At 41.2% G+C, this 18,409-nt stretch overlaps 1 protein-coding gene across 1 annotated transcript in view; it reads right to left on the reverse strand.

Annotated features, from left to right (window-relative positions):
* Positions 1–10,891: 10,891 nt before the first annotated feature.
* Positions 10,892–18,409, reverse strand: part of LOC119652054 (piggyBac transposable element-derived protein 4-like) — a 99,555-nt gene continuing 92,037 nt past the window's right edge. The window contains exon 2 of the mRNA XM_038055989.1: positions 10,892–10,998. Within this exon, the coding sequence (XP_037911917.1) occupies positions 10,892–10,998 (107 nt within the window). The remainder of the gene's footprint in view (positions 10,999–18,409) is intronic.

The following is an 18,409-nucleotide window of genomic DNA, read 5'->3' on the forward strand; positions in this document are numbered from 1 at the left end:
CGGGGATCACTCCCGCAATCACCGTCACAGCCGGTTCGGAGACGGTGCGATAAGCAGACGCCACTCGCAAAGCTCCCCGCCTCTGCACTTGAGCGAGGCGTTTACGATGCACCTCCTTGTCAAGGACATCAGCCCATACCTCCGCACCATAGAGAAGGACGGACTGCGTTGCTCCCATGAGGAGACGTCTCCTAGTTGATATAGGGCCGCCGACATTCGCCATTAGCCGACTCAAGGCCGCGACTCCTGCTGCAGCCCTGTCCGCTACTGCTTTGATTTGCTCGAAGAAGCTCATCTTCGAGTCGAGCATTAAACCAAGGAGTCTGTGAGAGACATTGCAGAGATACTGGGCGTACACTATTCGATAGTTTCCCGGCACTTGCAAACAACTTGGAAAGGTGAAAAAGTTCGACAAATGGATTCCGCAAGCCCTTACGGAGCAAAACATGGCGCTTCGAATGGAAATTTGCAGTTCTCTACTTTCCCGCAACAGAAGCGATCGATTTTTGCACAGGATAGTGACATGTGATGAGAAATGGATATTATACGACAATCGTCGCCGGTCAGCACAATGACTAGATGCTGATGAGCCACTGAAGAATATGCCGAAACCGAGCCGCCATTCGAAAAAGTAATGGTGACTGTTTGGTGTTCTACAGCTGGAGTTATCCACTATTCTTTCTTGGAACTTGGAGAAACGATAAATGCACAGAAATACTGTGCCCAAACACGAGGAAATGCAATGCAAATTGAGTATTCAGCGGCCGAGATTAGTCAACAGAGATGATGTGATACTCTTTCACGACAATGCATGACCTCATGAATCCAGAACAACGATTCAAAAGTTGAACGAAATGCATTATGAGACTATACCTCATCCACCATATTCACCGGACCTTTCGCCAACCGATTACCACTTTTTGAGGCATTTGGATCATTTTTCGGCGGAATAACATTTGAGGAATGAAGAGGTCATCAAAATTGCCTTCAACGAGTTTATCAATCCCTGAACAATTTTCAGGGACAGACTCCTACGAAACTGGCATACATGTTCTTTTGTCTCGCTGGGAGAAGTGTTTAGAATCGACTGGCACCTATTTTGATTAATTGAATAAATGTTTGTAAGCTTTACAGTTTTTTTCAAATTTTAGTACCAAATCGGCCATTTCATGTGCAACAACCTAATAGTTTTAGCCATAGTATATCTAATAGGCAGTACCCGCACTCAATATTTCCGGACTTGCGAGTGTATTAGGGGAGCTTATCTGTACATAGCACAGGCTCTAACATCTAGAAGTATTTACATGTGGTTTAGGGCCTATCATGTGTACGGATAAGCTTCCCCAATACATTCGCAAGTCCGGTCCATTTAGTGTGGGTTCTACTTATTAGATGTACTGCGGTTTTAGCCAGCATGTTATCTTCCGATAACGCGAATTACGCATGAACCCACTCCTCAGCTATCCATAGATACCGAAATCACGCCTTTATGCCAAGGGTAACTTATTCCTTAATAACTTGCAACATTGCCTCAATTTTACATTCTTAATTAGAAACCTGGTTATATAAACATCATTTAATTTCATCCGTTTCATTTATGATATTTTCAGAAAATAGTGTCGTACTTCTAATACATTTTACCTACAAGTAGCTTAGCTTTAGCTTAGCTAGCTTATTACAATGGGTGGCTATACATTGTTTGACCTACCCGACCTTCTCTGTATTTAACTTTATTGTGTAAAACATTACTTAACCTGTTTGCAAAACTGCGTCCGCACTAATGACGAGAGAAGGTTTATATTACTTACTTACATCTACCTTATTACCACTTGTTCCTACTTATGCAAATGGTTAATCCTACTATTTGCACTTTACATTCATATAGTGCTTAGCCTCTTTGCACTCCTACCAGGCAAGGTGTGTCGAAGGGGGACAGGATTATTGCTTTTAAGTCAGAGTTAAGTATCTGGCACGGCCTAAAGAAAGTCGCTAGTGGGATTGTTTTTATCTTCTCATACAGTCTTCTAAGTTTTGGTTTTGGATGATTTTCGAATTTATTGAAAAACCGCTCCGTAATGCTGAGAATATATTCTCTAATGGGTTCTATCTTTGCTCACCGGTATACTTCGGCGTTCCTGCCGCACTTCTTAGTCTTCCAATTGTAAGACAATCCAGTGCAATGTGTCAATATACGGCGTTCGAAAGACATGCATTTATCCATGACTTTCGAAGGGGGGTGGGGGGGTCTGATGAGAGTCTTGTATGGGATCAGCTTAGTTTTCGTGCTTAGACCCATTTTTTTACGAAGAAAGTAGATCTTACCCAATACACCATTTACTTTGCCAATAGTGAGTTTCACATGATTGTTAAATCCTAGGAATTCATTGAAATTGATTCCTAGATATTGGATAGATTTCGACCCTCTTACTATAGTATTCACGATTTCCATTTTCAGGCGTTTAGCCTTCCCGGGGATGGATCTAGATCCCAAGTATCTAGATTTCCTTCTGAAGATGCAGACTTGTGTCTTTGCTGAATTAATTTTAATACCCCAGCTATAGTGGCAGAGATCAACCAAGTAATCCTCTACTTCGTTAACTGCCTTGCTTGGTCGAAAATTGGAGGAGTAGACGAGTGTATAGTCGGCACATTGCATAAGTTCTGTACCGACCTCAGGGGAGGGGACATCAGCAGTAAAAATGTTGTATAGAATGGGACCAGGCTATAATTTTGGCTACTTTCCAGGTGGATGGGAAGTAGCCCTTAATAATGCAGTTATTAAAAACCGCAAGTAGGAACTATCGGAAGGTTTTAAGACGAAATTCGTAATTCCGTCTGGGCCTGCTGACGCCTTACCTTTAAGGTTATGGGTAATAGCTGTGAGTTGTGCTAAACTCAGGAATTTGCTCGAATCTGTAAGCTTGTTGGAAGAGTTCTGGGCAGAAAAACACGTTCTGTTGCTAGGAAGTGTTGCATTGAGCTGCCGAATTCCGCAAGTGTTTTTGCTTTCTCAGCATCACTGCAGACTCGCACTTTGTTTTACGTTAGAACAATATTGCGGGCTTTGTGTTTCCCTCTTAACCTGTTGATATTTTGGAAGATATCAGCACCAGGCTTAATGTCAGTAAGTTTGCGGGTTAATTCCTTGCTACGGACTGCCACCATATCCGGTGAAGTTCACGTTATCTCTGTTTTAAGATGAGTCTCCGAAACGCAATAAATGTCTGCTTTGAGAGAGTCGACCAGCACCTGGGTAGTGGCACTTTGGGCGCGAGATAAATTGACGCGGAGTCAAAAGTAACGATATTTAACTCCATAGACTAAGGATGAGTTTGATGGCGGCGAATTGCCGTTGCTCCTTTGTGGCGGCTGAAGCAAGAGCTCTATCCAATTCACGGAACGCAGCAGGTTGGTTTGGGAGAGACGGTATTCTTGGAGGTGGAGGTGCAGAAGTCAACCGGGGCAGCGACCTTTTAGTTGCTTGGGTGTAAGATACGCCCGGTTTGGCCAAATTTTGCGACAGTTGTGCTACTGACTGTTTAGTTTGCTGTGCCTCTCTAGTTTTGCGGGCTTTGGCAGCCTCTTTTAGGGTCAGCATATCTTTGTATGGAGGCAACCGCGGTAGCTGGCGGGATGTCCGACTTTGCCGCAGTAACAGCAATGCAGCACCTCCGTTGTGGGGCGTGGGCAGTTGAAACATTGCGTCTGTTCCAACGGCCTTATTTTTTCTAGGGTACCCTTCTGGTGCAGTATGTACTTCACCTTGGAGGCATCGTTGAGCTCTTGAGAGGGCTCGAAGGTCACTATGAAAAGTCCCGATTCAGACTTAATTGGGAGCGTAAGATTCTCTTTATGGATGGCTTTATCCTGCTTGTCAGAAAGTTGGCCCCTGATTGGATTTTTAGCTCCGGATGCTCCGCTTTGAGCTCCGCAAGAATTTCCGCAGCATGGGTTTCCCGATGTAATCCTCGAATAATGAAGGACTACGTTCTCAGTGATTGAGGGGTACTAGGTGTGGCGCTGAAGTCTTGCTCTTTGATAAAAGCAAAGATTTTACCGTGATCCTCGATGGATTCGGCGAAAACAAGGGTCTTATCTGCCTTCGTATTCTTTAGCGTTGTTTTTATCCATTTTGCCTTAAGGGACCTTAGCAGTAAGTATCCATTAATTACCGGTGTTTTCGGTTTTTTGGGTTTCTGGGCGGGGGTTGGGGTGATATTGGCCTGGGGAGTGCTTCCAATAATCTTAACACTTTTGCACTGACCTTAGTTTTTTTCTGGTTTTCGCCTTGTGACAAAGTTGGTTCCCGTCCTCCGATATTGCGGCTTCGATGTTGCCTGTTTCTACTAATACGGCTTCGGTGAAAGCAGATACACATCCCACGATGTCGTCCACTTCAATCGGTTGTTGGGTTTGATGTTGCAGGTTTTCCTTTTCCTGCCGTTTTTGTCTTTCCGCCCTGAGCTCTGCAAGGACTTCTGCAATCTCCTCCTTCAACATACTGATGATTTCGAGCAAGTCTCCTCGGGTCTCGTCTCCGGGGCTCGGGCCCCCCTCTTCGTCAGGGCCCCCTCGGTCTTCGTCCTCTTGGCGCACATTTCCTTGTTTTTCTCTGCTGCTCTTACCTGCAGTACTCTTGGCTGGAGACGAAATTTCCACCTGTGGAGAAAAGAAAAAAAAGTATAAAAATGTATGCTTTCCATCCGGCTAACGTCTGTCGGCAAAATTTTGAAAAGAAAATTTTTTTGTTCCGCTCCTCCGTCTCAGCTGCCTGGCGATCGAAGTCGGTTCAAGATGTTCCAGATATTGAAGAATCTTCTCCTTGCTGCTTGCCACGTCCGATCGTGACCGCTGCCCCGACTAAACTGATATAAAGATCCGGAATCTCCAGACGTTGATATCCAGATTACAGCCAAAACGCATTTCGCATGTGCCTTTTATTTTATTTTAATCACATCCGCTTAAATTCAATTAAGATTTTTGATCCTGAGAATAAACTGATAAGAAACTAATAAATAGTATCAAGCAAAAGTATATAAAGAAGAGTTCCAGACAGGTCAGCTGGTCATTCAGTTAGTTATTCAGTGCTTCGTTATTCATTCGTTCATTCAGTGCTTAGTCACTCCAATGCATTGCTAAGTGGCTCTTCATCGTTCATTGTCAAGTTATTTAATAAAGTGCGATTAATATAATAATAAAATTGAGTTATTATTTCAACTGGGCCGGTTGCCCAAATAAAATAATTTTTTTTAAGTTCTTACGAAAAGTAAAAACATAACCCGCGTGATATTCCATGTTTGTATGTTTTTTGGGTTCCAGTGCAGACCCACGTGTCAGTTACGTGTCCACTGACATGTGAGGCAATGAAGTGCTCAAAAGGACCCTTTCAAATTCGCAAGCCTGGCTAGCAAAGAAGGTTGCAAGCGCGAGTCGACGGGACACTTTAGTGGAGCTTCAATATTTACTGGTGGACTTTCATGTTCAATTTGGCCAAATTTCTAGGCTTTTCGGGTAAATACCCGGGATGATCTTAGGTCAGTCTAGCAAGTTAATACAAAAGTTCGGCTTGCTTTTCACGTTCAAATAGCATGTTACTATATTTTACAAATTAACCCAGAATTCTCCTTAATCATCCTAGAAATGCATTGCAACGGTGTAAAGAATAATATAAAGCATAACCTCGCGAAGGTTGAATGAAATTCAACTATTGTTAACAAAGTTATAAGTTTCGCTTTTCACGTAAATCTATCGCACTCTAAAACGTGTATGATGACGTCATCATCACATAAGTTAATCCTACATCCCTGCTCATATAGGATCAACTTATGTGATGATGACGTCGTCCATAGGGATGTTTTAGTTTTCCGTTTTTAGCTTTTTTAGTTATTTGTATATGAGTAGTGTTAAGTGGTGAAATCGAAATGTGTAAAAAGCTAAAACTGAGACAAAATATGAGTTCTACTCGTATGTCTCTCACTTATTTCGTATTCGGAATGTGCAATGAGAGTTAAAGTGTCTCCGACTCATTGATTATCAATGCGCAATCGGATGAAAACTATGTAATAATTGTCGTGGAAGAGGTTTAGTTAAACGTGTAGGACGAGCATGGTAACACGCAATTAGTAGACGTACTAACTTGTTGCCATAACTTGCAATCCTACACAAATGAGAAAATTGGGAACAGATCTCGACGGAGATCTTCCAATAATACATGTGTGTGGTGAATATGTGTGTGTGAAAACAGGTTTAGCTTGAAACCCTTCCACTTGTCCAGTTTTACGCTTTAAGATAAGAAAGGATCTCAATCGAAGATACGCCGTGAAAGAGTTGAATAAAAGAAGATATAGAAGAGTGTAGATCTTGAGAAATAAAGACAAAGTGACGGAATTATTTTGTGTTTCTTTTTATATTTGTGCGTTTAATTACTTTACAAGTAGTGAATGAGTACCTGAGTCGAATCAGGGTAATAATCTCGGGCGAGCGCAATGCTGACCACATTTCCTCCTACAGGCTATTCTATAGTGTACCGTTACGGTCTTGAATGAAGTGCTCCAACACACTTCAAGGCCCTGCTCCAATTGGATTGTTGCGCCAACAATTATTATTAATATATATGTATATGAGCAAAGCTTTGTAAATAAAAAAAATGATCGGTGGTTTGTAGTCTTTCCTTATCCTCTTAATGGCCTGATAAAGAAAAAAACGTCTTAGTTTCCGAGTTTCACTTTGAGCCACTGTATATATTTAGAAGCACGGCGATTGTATTTGCACATAATTTGTAGCATATATGTATTAGGTATGCTATTATAGATTCTTTACTTTCAACGCATATGGTGAGATGCAGTCAATTTTTATCGAAACAGGCCACTATAACTTTTTACGGTTTTGTGTAAACGCAAAACCTTATTAAAATCGGTTTCCTGTCTGTCTATCCGTCACACGCATTTTTCTCGGAGACGGTTGTAGCGATTGACAACAAATTTGGTAGAAAGCTGGGAATTGTAAACTCCCAGGCATCTAGTGAGTTACATCCTTTTACGTGGAATTTAAGGGGGAGGGGTCTCCATACATGCAAAAGAGCGGTGTAAATTTTTTTTTTAATCAAATATAGTCATGTGGGGTATCAAATTAAAGGTCTCGGTTAGTACTTTTCGAAGCCGTCTTAGTTTTGACATTTGTTGGAAAGGTGGGGAGTGCGGGGGGTTGAAATTTATCATTTCTTTAACGAACCCATTCACAGAAACTATCCAACCGAAAAATCTGAAAAAAATAATGGGGCTGCCACTATATGGTGCCTAGCCTCCGAAATACCCTCCATACCGATACCTGTTCAAATAAAGTTTATAATAGTACATTACTATAATTTTTAGTAATTGACAGGAAAACCCTCCTTAAGTTGAACCTAGAATGACGAAAGCAATGTAGATTATAGCATATAGCATGATCCTACCAAATGAATGTGTGAAAATCACACTATTACTAATATACTAGGTCAAAGGGGATATTTTCACATAATATATGTGTATATTACGTGCTATATACTAATGGGACAAATCTCTTTAAAAAAGAAATACGCAAATCCTTTCGTACCTGAAGCGCCTAGCTTTCGGTTTCCCGACTTGTTTAATAATGGAATTAGTCGCTTTAAGTGTGCAGTTGTACAGCTGATGTCGAAGTTAATAACTAGTCCGAAATCTATCTAGCAGAACCTACCTAACATAAAGTAATACTATACAACCAATTTGGAAGTTGGTAGTTCCAACATTTCCGCCGAATATCGTGCGAATACTTATAACCACCTCTGAATAAATCGCTTGTGATGGTGGCTATCACAGACAGACAAACAGGCATACCGTGAAACAATTTCAATAGGGCTTTGCTTTGGACAAAGCCTTAAAACAAGTTCCCACCACTAGCAAAAGAAAAATAACTGCAGACAAATTTTCAGCCTATAAGATATGCTTCAGTTCTTCTTCTAGAAACCGTAACGTTGTGAAACCAGATGTTTAGCTATGCGTAAGAGACACCGTGACAATTAAATCTTATTTGAGATATCTGAGATTTGTAAATTTTTAAGAAGGTTCGTTACATTAAAATTATTTTCTGGCGTAAAGTCAACGAGATCATTGTGATTTTATGGGACATGAAATCACATCTATAGGGAGACATTACACAATTTAGAAGATAATTAGAAGACTAATTCGCATCGTTAGTTATTCCATCATTCCTTACTAAAATATTCTCCAATGATGATGATGGCATCCGTTGAACGTTTTGTTGTGAATATGTACATGTTTATGTAGGAGGATTCTGCATTGCAGAATATCATTCAGCCTACGGCATGCCTCAAGAACGAGTCCACCCAAGAGACATAAATCATTTTAAGGACCAATTAAACAGCCAATTACGCGCGACAATGATTGTCTCTTTATATATGTACAAGTTAGACCTCATTATAAAATGGCCAATTACTAAATGCACAAATTATGAGATGAATTAATATTCTTGGCATGCGTTTTATAATTGATGATGGATATTAAGTTTTTATCGAATGGCGAATGCTTGAATTTTTACAAAATATACGCACTCTTCGCTTCGGCAGAACAGGAAATTACAGAATAAAAAATATGAGATCACACTTGTATATATGGGTAACCCTTACTTTTTAACGCAGGCTATTTAAAAACAAGTCAGGAAACCGGAAGCTAGACACTTCAGGTATTAAAGGTTTTGTGTATTTCTTTTATAAAGAGATTTGAGTGTGCAGTTGTCCCCTTAGTATGTAGTATGCATATATTATGTGAAAATTCCCACTTTCAAGTGATATTGACATTCATAGTCTTGAATTTGCAGAGAAGCGACAATTTTGACCTAGTATAACGTTGTTAGTAATAGTGCGATTTTCACCAAATTTGGCGGGACCATTGCTGTAAAATTTTGCGATTCTAGGGTGAACTTAAGGGGGCTTTCCTGTCAATTACTAAAAATTATAGTAATGTAAAATTATTAACTTTATTTGAACAGGTATCGGTATGAAGGGTATTTCGGAGCAGCTAGGCACCATATATTGACAGCCCCCTGATTTTTTTAAGATTTTTCGGTTGGGTAGTTTCTGAAAATGGGTTGGTTAAAAAATGGTCACTTTCAACCCCCCGTACTCCCCACCTTTTCAACAAATGTCAAAACTAAGACCGGCTCCGAAAAGTACCAACCGAGACCTTTAATTTGATACCCCACATGACTATATTTGATGAAAAAAAAATTTACACCCCCTTTTTGCATGTATGGGGACCCCACCCCCCCCCCCCCCCCCTTAAATTCGACGTAAAAGGATGTAACCCACTATATGCGTGAGCGTTGACAGTTCCCACCTTTCCACCAAATTTGGTGCCAATCGCTTCAACCATCTCCGAGAGAAATGCATGTGACCGACAGACAGACAGACAGTAAACCGATTTTAATAAGGTTTTGTGTTTACACAAAACCTTAAAAAGAATATTCAAGATGATACTTCCGGCTCATCCGGCTCTCACGGATCACACAAAAGAGACAACTTTGACCTACTATAACTTCGTCAATAATAACGAAATAGTTATCAAACTTGGTGCTTTATATCATAGTTTATACTACCAGCAAATTTTACAATTTTATGATATTAACTTTACTTGAGCGAACTTCGCCATGCTATTTACATACCATGTTGTTACCAAGCCCAGGGAAAGGAGGAGGGTTTGAGCAACGCACTTTGTACTATCCTTAGTAAAATAAAAACAAAATTTTGAGATCAGGGAAAGAGACGAATAAAGTATAGTTGGAATTATTGCACTTAGCTAATCCTACCTGATCTCTCTTCGGCGTCGATAAAAACAGTAACAAGTCTCGGAGAAATGCTAGGGCACCCACCTCAGTCGATGCGGCAGGACGGGCCCAGGTCCTGTCGAGAAATGGGCAAGGATTCCTATCGCATTGACGGCGTCAGGACGAAAGTAAATTATTCCAAGCAAAAAAAAACAAGTGTCTGCACGGTAAAATCGGGAGAGAGACGTCTTTGATGGTATAATTACATACTTCGCGCTAACGAGAATTCACTTGATAAGACGGGTCTGAATATCGAAATCGATGATAAGCAACCAAAAGACCTGGTGGCTAGATACGCTGGATGGGTATTTAAAAGCCTCACGATTGCATCCAGGTGAGACTTTTGGTGAAACAAAATGGCGTAACCGATCACGACGAGCCAACTCCGCTTGTGAACGATGCAAAGGCTGAGGAAAAAGAAAAAGAACTTTACTTAACCCGATATCGGTATGAAGGTATTTTGAGCCCCAGACCAGCGGGTTGGGTAGTTTCAGAGGATGGCCCTATCACGTGCGTGGGTGCTCGCAGTTTCAATCTCCTTACCAAATTTGTGTCAATAGGTATAACCATTTCTGAGGAAAGTGAGAGCTACAAACAGACAATTGACCAATTTTAATAATGTTTTCTTGGATACATTTACCCATTTGCTCCTCACTTCGAGAGAGCAAATATGGATCTATTGCCGAGAATGTTGCTCATGTTTGCTTCCACCAAGCTTCCAATAGACGAATTTTGAAGCACCATTCTCTCAGTGATTCCATTAATATCCATTACCATTAATCCGAAATTAATCTTTAAGAAAGCTCTGCCTTTGGCTCCCACTGGGATGTGGCAAGCCATAAACAGCTGTGTAATGTCTATTGTTATGACGGATACTGCCACGTACTCGCAACAACTCGCAGCCACGTGAACGCTCACCAATGAACTGCATGACATACACGGCACTAACATCAGTCCTTAAGCGCGGAATTTTGATCGCGTAACTCCCATTGCGGCCGAAAATGGGCAATGATTTTCCTTCTCCATGAAATCTTTAAGCATACGCTGGTAGTTGGATCTCCTCCATATAGTCTTCTTGGGCCTTAATTATCTCTCGTATTAAAATTGTATGCGGAACGGGCGAAGATATTATAGGTGAACCTGTAAAGATGTAAAAGTTGGGAATAGAGGTTAGGAGGAAACCAGCAAATTAAAGCAAATCGAAAATCCTTGCTTTAGGTGTGAAGTGTTTTGTGTATTTGAAATGAGATAATATTCCACTTCCTTTTATGCGTAGTCCGCATTTTGCGGGGTATATGCCTGAAGTGCTAATGTACATAACACATAGGGTTAATGGGTTCTGTAAAAAGTCTCGGTATCTTACCTCTGTTAATATCAGAGTGTCCAGCCTGTACCGCTGGAATTACCGCTGAGCTTAGAGAAATTGAGCACTGTAGGAGTCCTCGATAGCGTCACCAATGAACGTTCGCCTATTATAGAATCCCATCATAAGCCATTGACAAAAACGAAAGATCGTAGTCGAAACATTAGCCCCTATGATGCAAGGTGACGATTTTCCAAGCATAAATATGGTTCGACATTTGCAGGTTTCTTCTATCGCTTCTAGTCGCCTTTTGGGACGCAGTTTTTTATCGAAAAAGAAGTAAGTACAAAGTTTCTCTCTAATTTAAGGAAAAGCTTAGCATTTAGTAGCCAATAAGAGGACTATTAAAGACGAGCTTAGGTTATGGACACCATGCTTGTTGAAGTCATCATCAACGAAAACAGCGACAACGATGACAACGAATTCGACTTCGCAGGACACGAAAAAACAGGACACAGAGTGTTAAAATTGTAAATTGTGCGTCGGTAGCCTCCAGTTCAAAGCCCCCTATCCAAAACAGTACTAAGCCAAACAAAAGAACTTAAAAACCCAAGAAAGGAAAACTAAAATCTCCCCATGGACACCGCCGGTCATATAAATTCATTTCCACGGCGTCATATACGTCTTAGAGGGCAATGAATTTACCTAAAATGCGAAACTATGACCTTCAATAATTTTATTGATAATGTTTGAGTTGCTTTCAAACTTTTCAGAATTATGTCCTAGTATCGCCTATGTTGATGTCAAATTCTATACGTCTGGAGTGAACTCAAGGGGGGTTCCGTTTAATTTATAAAACATGGTAATATGCTAATATGTGATTTCTTTCTGATTTTTCGGTTGGATAGGTTCGGAGAACGAAACCTGTTTCACTTTTTAGGGCGTACATTTTGAGCCGTTATTCCAATGTGTTTTATATAATATCGCAAATAGAAACAGTTTGGAAAAGTGTACTAATCGAGCCTTTTAATTTGATAATCCACATGACTACATTCTGTGAAAAATAAAAATATACACCCCCCCTTTCATATGTATGCGTAGCTCCCTTCAAACACTCGCTACATGTAAAGGAACGCATGAACCACATATTTTCGCGAAATTTCGTGATAATCGGTACACTCTTTTCCAAGTAAATCGGTTGTGACTGAGAGACAGACGGGCAGACAGACGTTGAATCGATTTTGGTTTTGTTTCACACAAAACCTTAAAAAGGACAAGATCCCCCTTATTACGGGATACAGGTTGAATATATCTAGTTTTTTCAAAATCCCTGAAATGCAGAGTTTGAAGGTCTCTCTTACAAACATTAAGGGCGAAAAGACATTAATTTGCACTGATTCCATCGATGATCCGGTTAAGATATGCAGTGTTATTACAGAGAACGGGCTAGGAGTCCCTTATTGTCCACAGAGAAACCGACCCAGAAGAGATACCCCCAATTACAGCTACGAACAGCGGCTAATTTTATCACGAGAAAGGATAAAGCTGCACATAGTGAAAACCACCGTAGAAATTACAATCCAGACGGTTCGTCGCCCATTGGAGCACACTCAAGAGCGCAATAAGGTGTTCAAAGCGAACTACGTTCTTCAGCAGAAAGTAACACTAGGAAAGATAAGACATGGAGTAGAGTGGAACAAGTGAACAGTTTCAACTACCAAGGTCATATTGCCCAAACTGTTCCCGCGAGTTACACGGATGCCCAGATGCAAAGAAATGGTTGCCAGCAGGCTGCGTGAGTCAAACCGTCAATGACATAGATATCACAAAGCTTCGCCAAACCAAGTGTACCTTATAGAATTAAATGTAGTCACATTTAACTCAGCGTCCCCGATCTCACATGCCAAACGCAGGTGTTGATTAATACTCTGAAAGCAGACGTTGCCTGTGTTTCGAAAACCAGAGCAATGACATCAAAGCTAGCGCTGCCTTTTTGGTCAGGAAAGACTATCTTTTTGAGGAAGTTATCATTGAAACCCTGCTCACCATTTTCACCGCGGCCAATAGTAAAAATCACTGATTGTTGGCAGATTTTGCTAGTCTCCGTCTATTTCAAATGCAATCCTCGCACTAAGCAATAGTGTCAAGGCCTAAAAATCTTCAGCTAAAATCTAATCTCATTTTCGGCGGCGATTTGAACTCAAGATATAAAACCCTACTCAAATGGATATAAGAACCTTACTGGCCAGCCTACGTTGACATGGTCTTGCTAGATTCACCGGCAAGACACAGTAGTCAATCCATAGACTACTTGATCTTGCAAGACTCTACAAGGCATTTCCGATCATTTTGCAGTTACCTTCCTCGTCCCTTCAACCATAAAAGGGAGTAATGTCCACCACAAGATCATTCGCCCATAAGTCGATAAGCTTCAATACAATTCAAATCCTCATGATATCATGTTACACATTAAAGTCAAGACATTAAACCCAGACTAAATATGCTTCAACATATTAATAGGCTAATAGGCAAACACAAATCCCTCAACTCCGCTCTTCCCATGAGCCGGGAACCCATCTGCAGCAACATTAGGAAAGGGCAACTCCTTGCGGGATCTTTCGAGACTCAGCTTAACCCCCCTTCGCCTCAAGCCAATCCGGTTATACAGGGTGCCTGTTCATTGTGGTAGAAATTTTAATAATGGATACTACAAGTTCTTTGAGGGAAATTGGTCCATGGAATTATAGCGTTTTTTGTGAATAGTGTCAAAAAGCTTGATTTTCCTAACAAAATTGTAATTTTCCCGTCCCTCAATCATATAATCGCCAATTTAATACCATTTTCGGAAATACATAAATTTCTTCTAAATGGAATTTTTGTTGAATTTCAAAGGTCCTCATCACAGACTCTATTCGGTGAAACAAAATTTTACACTCCCCTGCAAAGTCGGAGAAGGATACCTTCTACAAGGCAGTAGAACGAACCCTCGAAGACTGTCCCAGGTATGATATCAAAATCATACTTGGAGATTTCCACAGTCAAGTATGGACGGAGCCCGTATTCAGGCGATACGCCGGCTCCCATAGCTTACATAGGGATACCAATGATAACGGATTGCGCACTATCCAGTTAGCAGTATCGCACGAAATGGCTGTTGGAAGTACCTGGTTTGCCTGGAAAGCGGTTCACAAACATACGTGAGCCTCTCCAGACGGGACCATTTTCAACCAAATTGACCACGTGTTGATCGAACGCCGCCACCTTTCGCCTTGATGAATGTCAGAACACATAGGGGGACCAATATAGACTCGGCTCACTATCTCGTTGGCATCGTGCTCCGAGCTCGAATAACAACCAGAATCCCCTCTGACAATCAGGTGAGAGTTAACACTGAAGCCATCCACAACACAGCTCTCCGCGACACCTATAGGAGGGAAATGGATGCCGCAATAATCGCAGTCAACAGAGGACCTGGGGATGAAGCATCAACAAATGATCTTCACAATCACCTGAAGAACGTTATCATGGATACGGCCACAAAAAGAGTCACAAGGTATGGGACGACGAATCAATGCCTGACGATTAGCAGCGAGTCATTATTTGCCTCATACATAAAAAGGGAGATATCACACAATGCAGCAATTATAGAGGTATCACGTTGCTGAGTACCATCTATGAGATATTCTCCGCTATCTGGCTAGGCCGGATAACCCCACATCATTGGCTCATACCAAAGATTCTTCACTCGAGGCAAATCAGCAACAGAGCAGATTTTCTCTTTGCGGCAAGCGATGGAAAAACTGTTGGAATATGGACACCAGTTGCACCATCTGTTCATCGACTTTAAAGCCGCCTATGATAGCATAGCCAGGGTAAAACTGTACAAGGCCATGAGAGAATTCAGTATCCCGACGAAACTGATAAGACTGACTAGGCTGACCCTGACCAATGAGCGAGGCCAGATAAAAGCTGCAGGATCACTCTCAAGACCATTCGACATCAACAGCGGTCTACAACAAAGGGATGCCTTATCATGCGTCCTCCTTAACCTGGCCCTGGGGAAAGTGATCGGTGATTTCGAGGTAAATGCAAGAGGTACGATCCTCTTTAAGTCCACCCAACTACTGGCCTATGCTGATGATATCGACATCATGGGAAGAATTACACGAGACGAACAAACTGCCTTCATACAGATTGAGCAGGCGGCGCGAGACCTTGCGCTACACATAAATGAAGGTAAGACAAATTATATGGTGGCAACGTCAGCACCGAAAACTAACCAATCAATAACATCAAATTGCACTGGTCAAACGGGAAGAATAAGAATAGGAGAATACAACTTTGAGACCGTTGATAATTTCTCCTATCTAGGGTCGAAAATCACAACCGATAACAGCTACGATGATGAAATCCGGGCACGGTTGTTGTCAGCCAACAGAGCCTATTTCAACTTACAAAAACTGTTCCGCTCGAAACGTCTCACCATAGGGTCAAAGCTCTTACTGTACAAAAACTATGACGTTGCCAGTCCTCATGTATTCCTCGGAAACTTGGGTTCTTAGCAAGAAGTATTGCGAACTCTTGGCCGCGTTCGAGAGAAGAATCCTCCGAATAATTTTTGGCCCCCTACATGAGGATGGACGATTCCGTAGCCTGCATAACGACGAAATCTATGAGCAATACCATGACCGTCCGGTTGTGGATAAAATCCGGCCCAATAGGTTACGGTGGGCGGGTCACTTAATCCGTATGGATGAGGATGAACCCACCCGGAAAGTCTATAAGGGCAATATCTATGGTAGAAGAAGAAGACGAGGCAGACCCTGCTGAGATGGAGCGATGGCGTGGGTCAGGACGCCAGACAGCTTTTGGGGATATCGAATTGGTGGACCTCGACGCAAAACCGGGATGTCTGGAGTTCCTTACTAAGGCAGGTCTAGACCGGATCCCGGTTGTTGCGCCGTTGATGATGATGATGTTAAAATATATATGTAGCTGCGTTTCAGGTTTTCCGCCGGCTGTTCAACGCCATTCTAATGAGGTACTACCGATTAAAACGCCTTTGATATTCTGCCTATTAATGTAAACGAGAATAGTGCGATAACTAGTCACACCAAAAACCATAGAGATGATCCACGAATTCGAGGTGTTTGGGGAAAAATACGGCGAAGGCCGCATAATTCGACTCGTAATATCATGCCCCGTTTTACGTCACTCTGATAGGCTAATTTATTTAGTGGTATATCTTGGTAAAGAAGGAGAAAAACAGAACAACATTTTTACGGACAAAGAAGTAGATTACACGGTCCTCCTGAAAGTAACATCAGGAAAAGTTCATTCCTAGATAAAGGAAGAAACTGGTGCATCCTACGACGAATACTAGGACCAGTAAGGAGGCTGTACGATCTTTACAACGAACACTTGGTTGCTTTGTTTGCTATATGATAAGCATAGAATCCCCAACTCAATATTGACAGATAGAACATACGAGGATTTAATTGGCGCGGGTGCAAATCGCTTTTGAGATAATCAAATTGAGATTACGCTCACTCATCGGAGAATGTAAGGGCAAGTCATTCTGGAGTTGGAGGAAGAAATGTTAACTGGGACATCTTGGTTTTCCATGTATACATATATTTATCGCGACCTTCTCTTCTATTTTCGTATCCATAATTTGTTACCGATTTCATTGCGACGCAGAAGAGAGAACATAAATTTTAATAGATTTGATATGGTTCTAGTATTGCTTTGCAATTACCGAGCATCGAGACCACACACGAAACATAAGTGCTTCTAAAATTATAACAACTAATTTCCAGGCGACACAATGTTAGCCCGAATGCTAGCAAAATATTTGCGGAAAAGTTATAAATTTCATTTGTGCGGGTCGTTAACACCGAAAAGTTGTTAAACTTGTCATTTTAATAATGGCGGGGAATATTATGTGCTGCGAGAATCGACAAAATAAACAAGACCACAGTCATCAATTTCCATGGACGGCGAACGTTGTTGATTCTTGTCATAATTTCATATTTAATATTTTCAAATTGGTCCTAATGGAAGAGGAATATTCTCGGAAACGTTTGGGAAAGTTGGGTTGAGTTGAGAAATGTTTCGAAATTATGAAAATACATTTGATATCTGCTAATTGTTTCTAAAGACATGTTTACGGCAGTATCTTTAATTTAATTTAATAAATTTCGTGTTTTTGGGAAAGAGATGAATAATTATATTGAATTATGGAGTTTGCTCTGAAAAAACAATATTATTCAGACGTAACAAATATTTCAGTACCTAACTGTCACCCTCGCTTCTTAAATTATTTGACTGTTTTGGAGACACTGCCTCCGGAATCTTTTAATTTCGATAAACGTTCGTCATCAAGTTAAAATTTTCGGGTTTGCAATGATTATTCAACTTTTTTCAGATTGAAATGCGCTTTCTGTAAGTTATATCAAATTCAACATTGTTCAGTGTTCGTTTACATAATGGGCAGAATGGTATTACCATAGACATTGACTAATTGACTGTCTAGAGAGCTAATAGTGACTACTGATTTTGTTATATGTAGAAAATCGGGACTGTTTAAATTCACACCCAACTCACTAGAAAGTCCTCATGAGTGGCAGACATTCGTCGCTTCCCCGTTCCGATACCCCATTATTTTCATATTCTTGGCCTTTGGCCTTATTCCAAAGCCATCCATTTCTTATTCCATAATAATTTGCATGCTGAACACTCAGGAACCTAAAATCAATTTTAGCAACATTACATTTTCAATTCTCAAATTTTTTCGCCCTATTACTAAAAAAACCAACATTTTCCTGCCACAAACCCCTAAAACTATGACTGCTGTGAGAAAGACAAAGATGGAAGAACCTAGCCGGCCCAAACCTTCAGAGCCAGTCATCGGCTACCTCGACTGCGGCTTGAATCAAAGGCCAGCTGTTGGTAGGTCCACAGTATCGCAGTACCTCTGCTTGGAATACATTGGCATTTACGAGAAACCGTAAGACTCGCTTGTGCTTATCCAAGAATGCTCTCGCTCCGACCCTCCAGGCCAACCTTGACCCGCTGCACCCAGCAACACATTGCTGGTCTCTCCCGTTGTCTTGGTTGGAAAACCCTCAGAGTACTTTTTGAAGCTTGGCTTGCATGTGGCATAGTTAGTGTCAGTTTATCCTTGCTGATTGCTGATTCGACACCCTCAAGCAATTGAAGCTGCATAGTCTCCAAGCCGAGTTTCTG

The sequence above is a fragment of the Hermetia illucens genome, chromosome 3, assembly GCF_905115235.1.
Source record: "Hermetia illucens chromosome 3, iHerIll2.2.curated.20191125, whole genome shotgun sequence".
In the NCBI taxonomy this organism is placed as follows: Eukaryota; Metazoa; Arthropoda; class Insecta; order Diptera; family Stratiomyidae; genus Hermetia; species Hermetia illucens.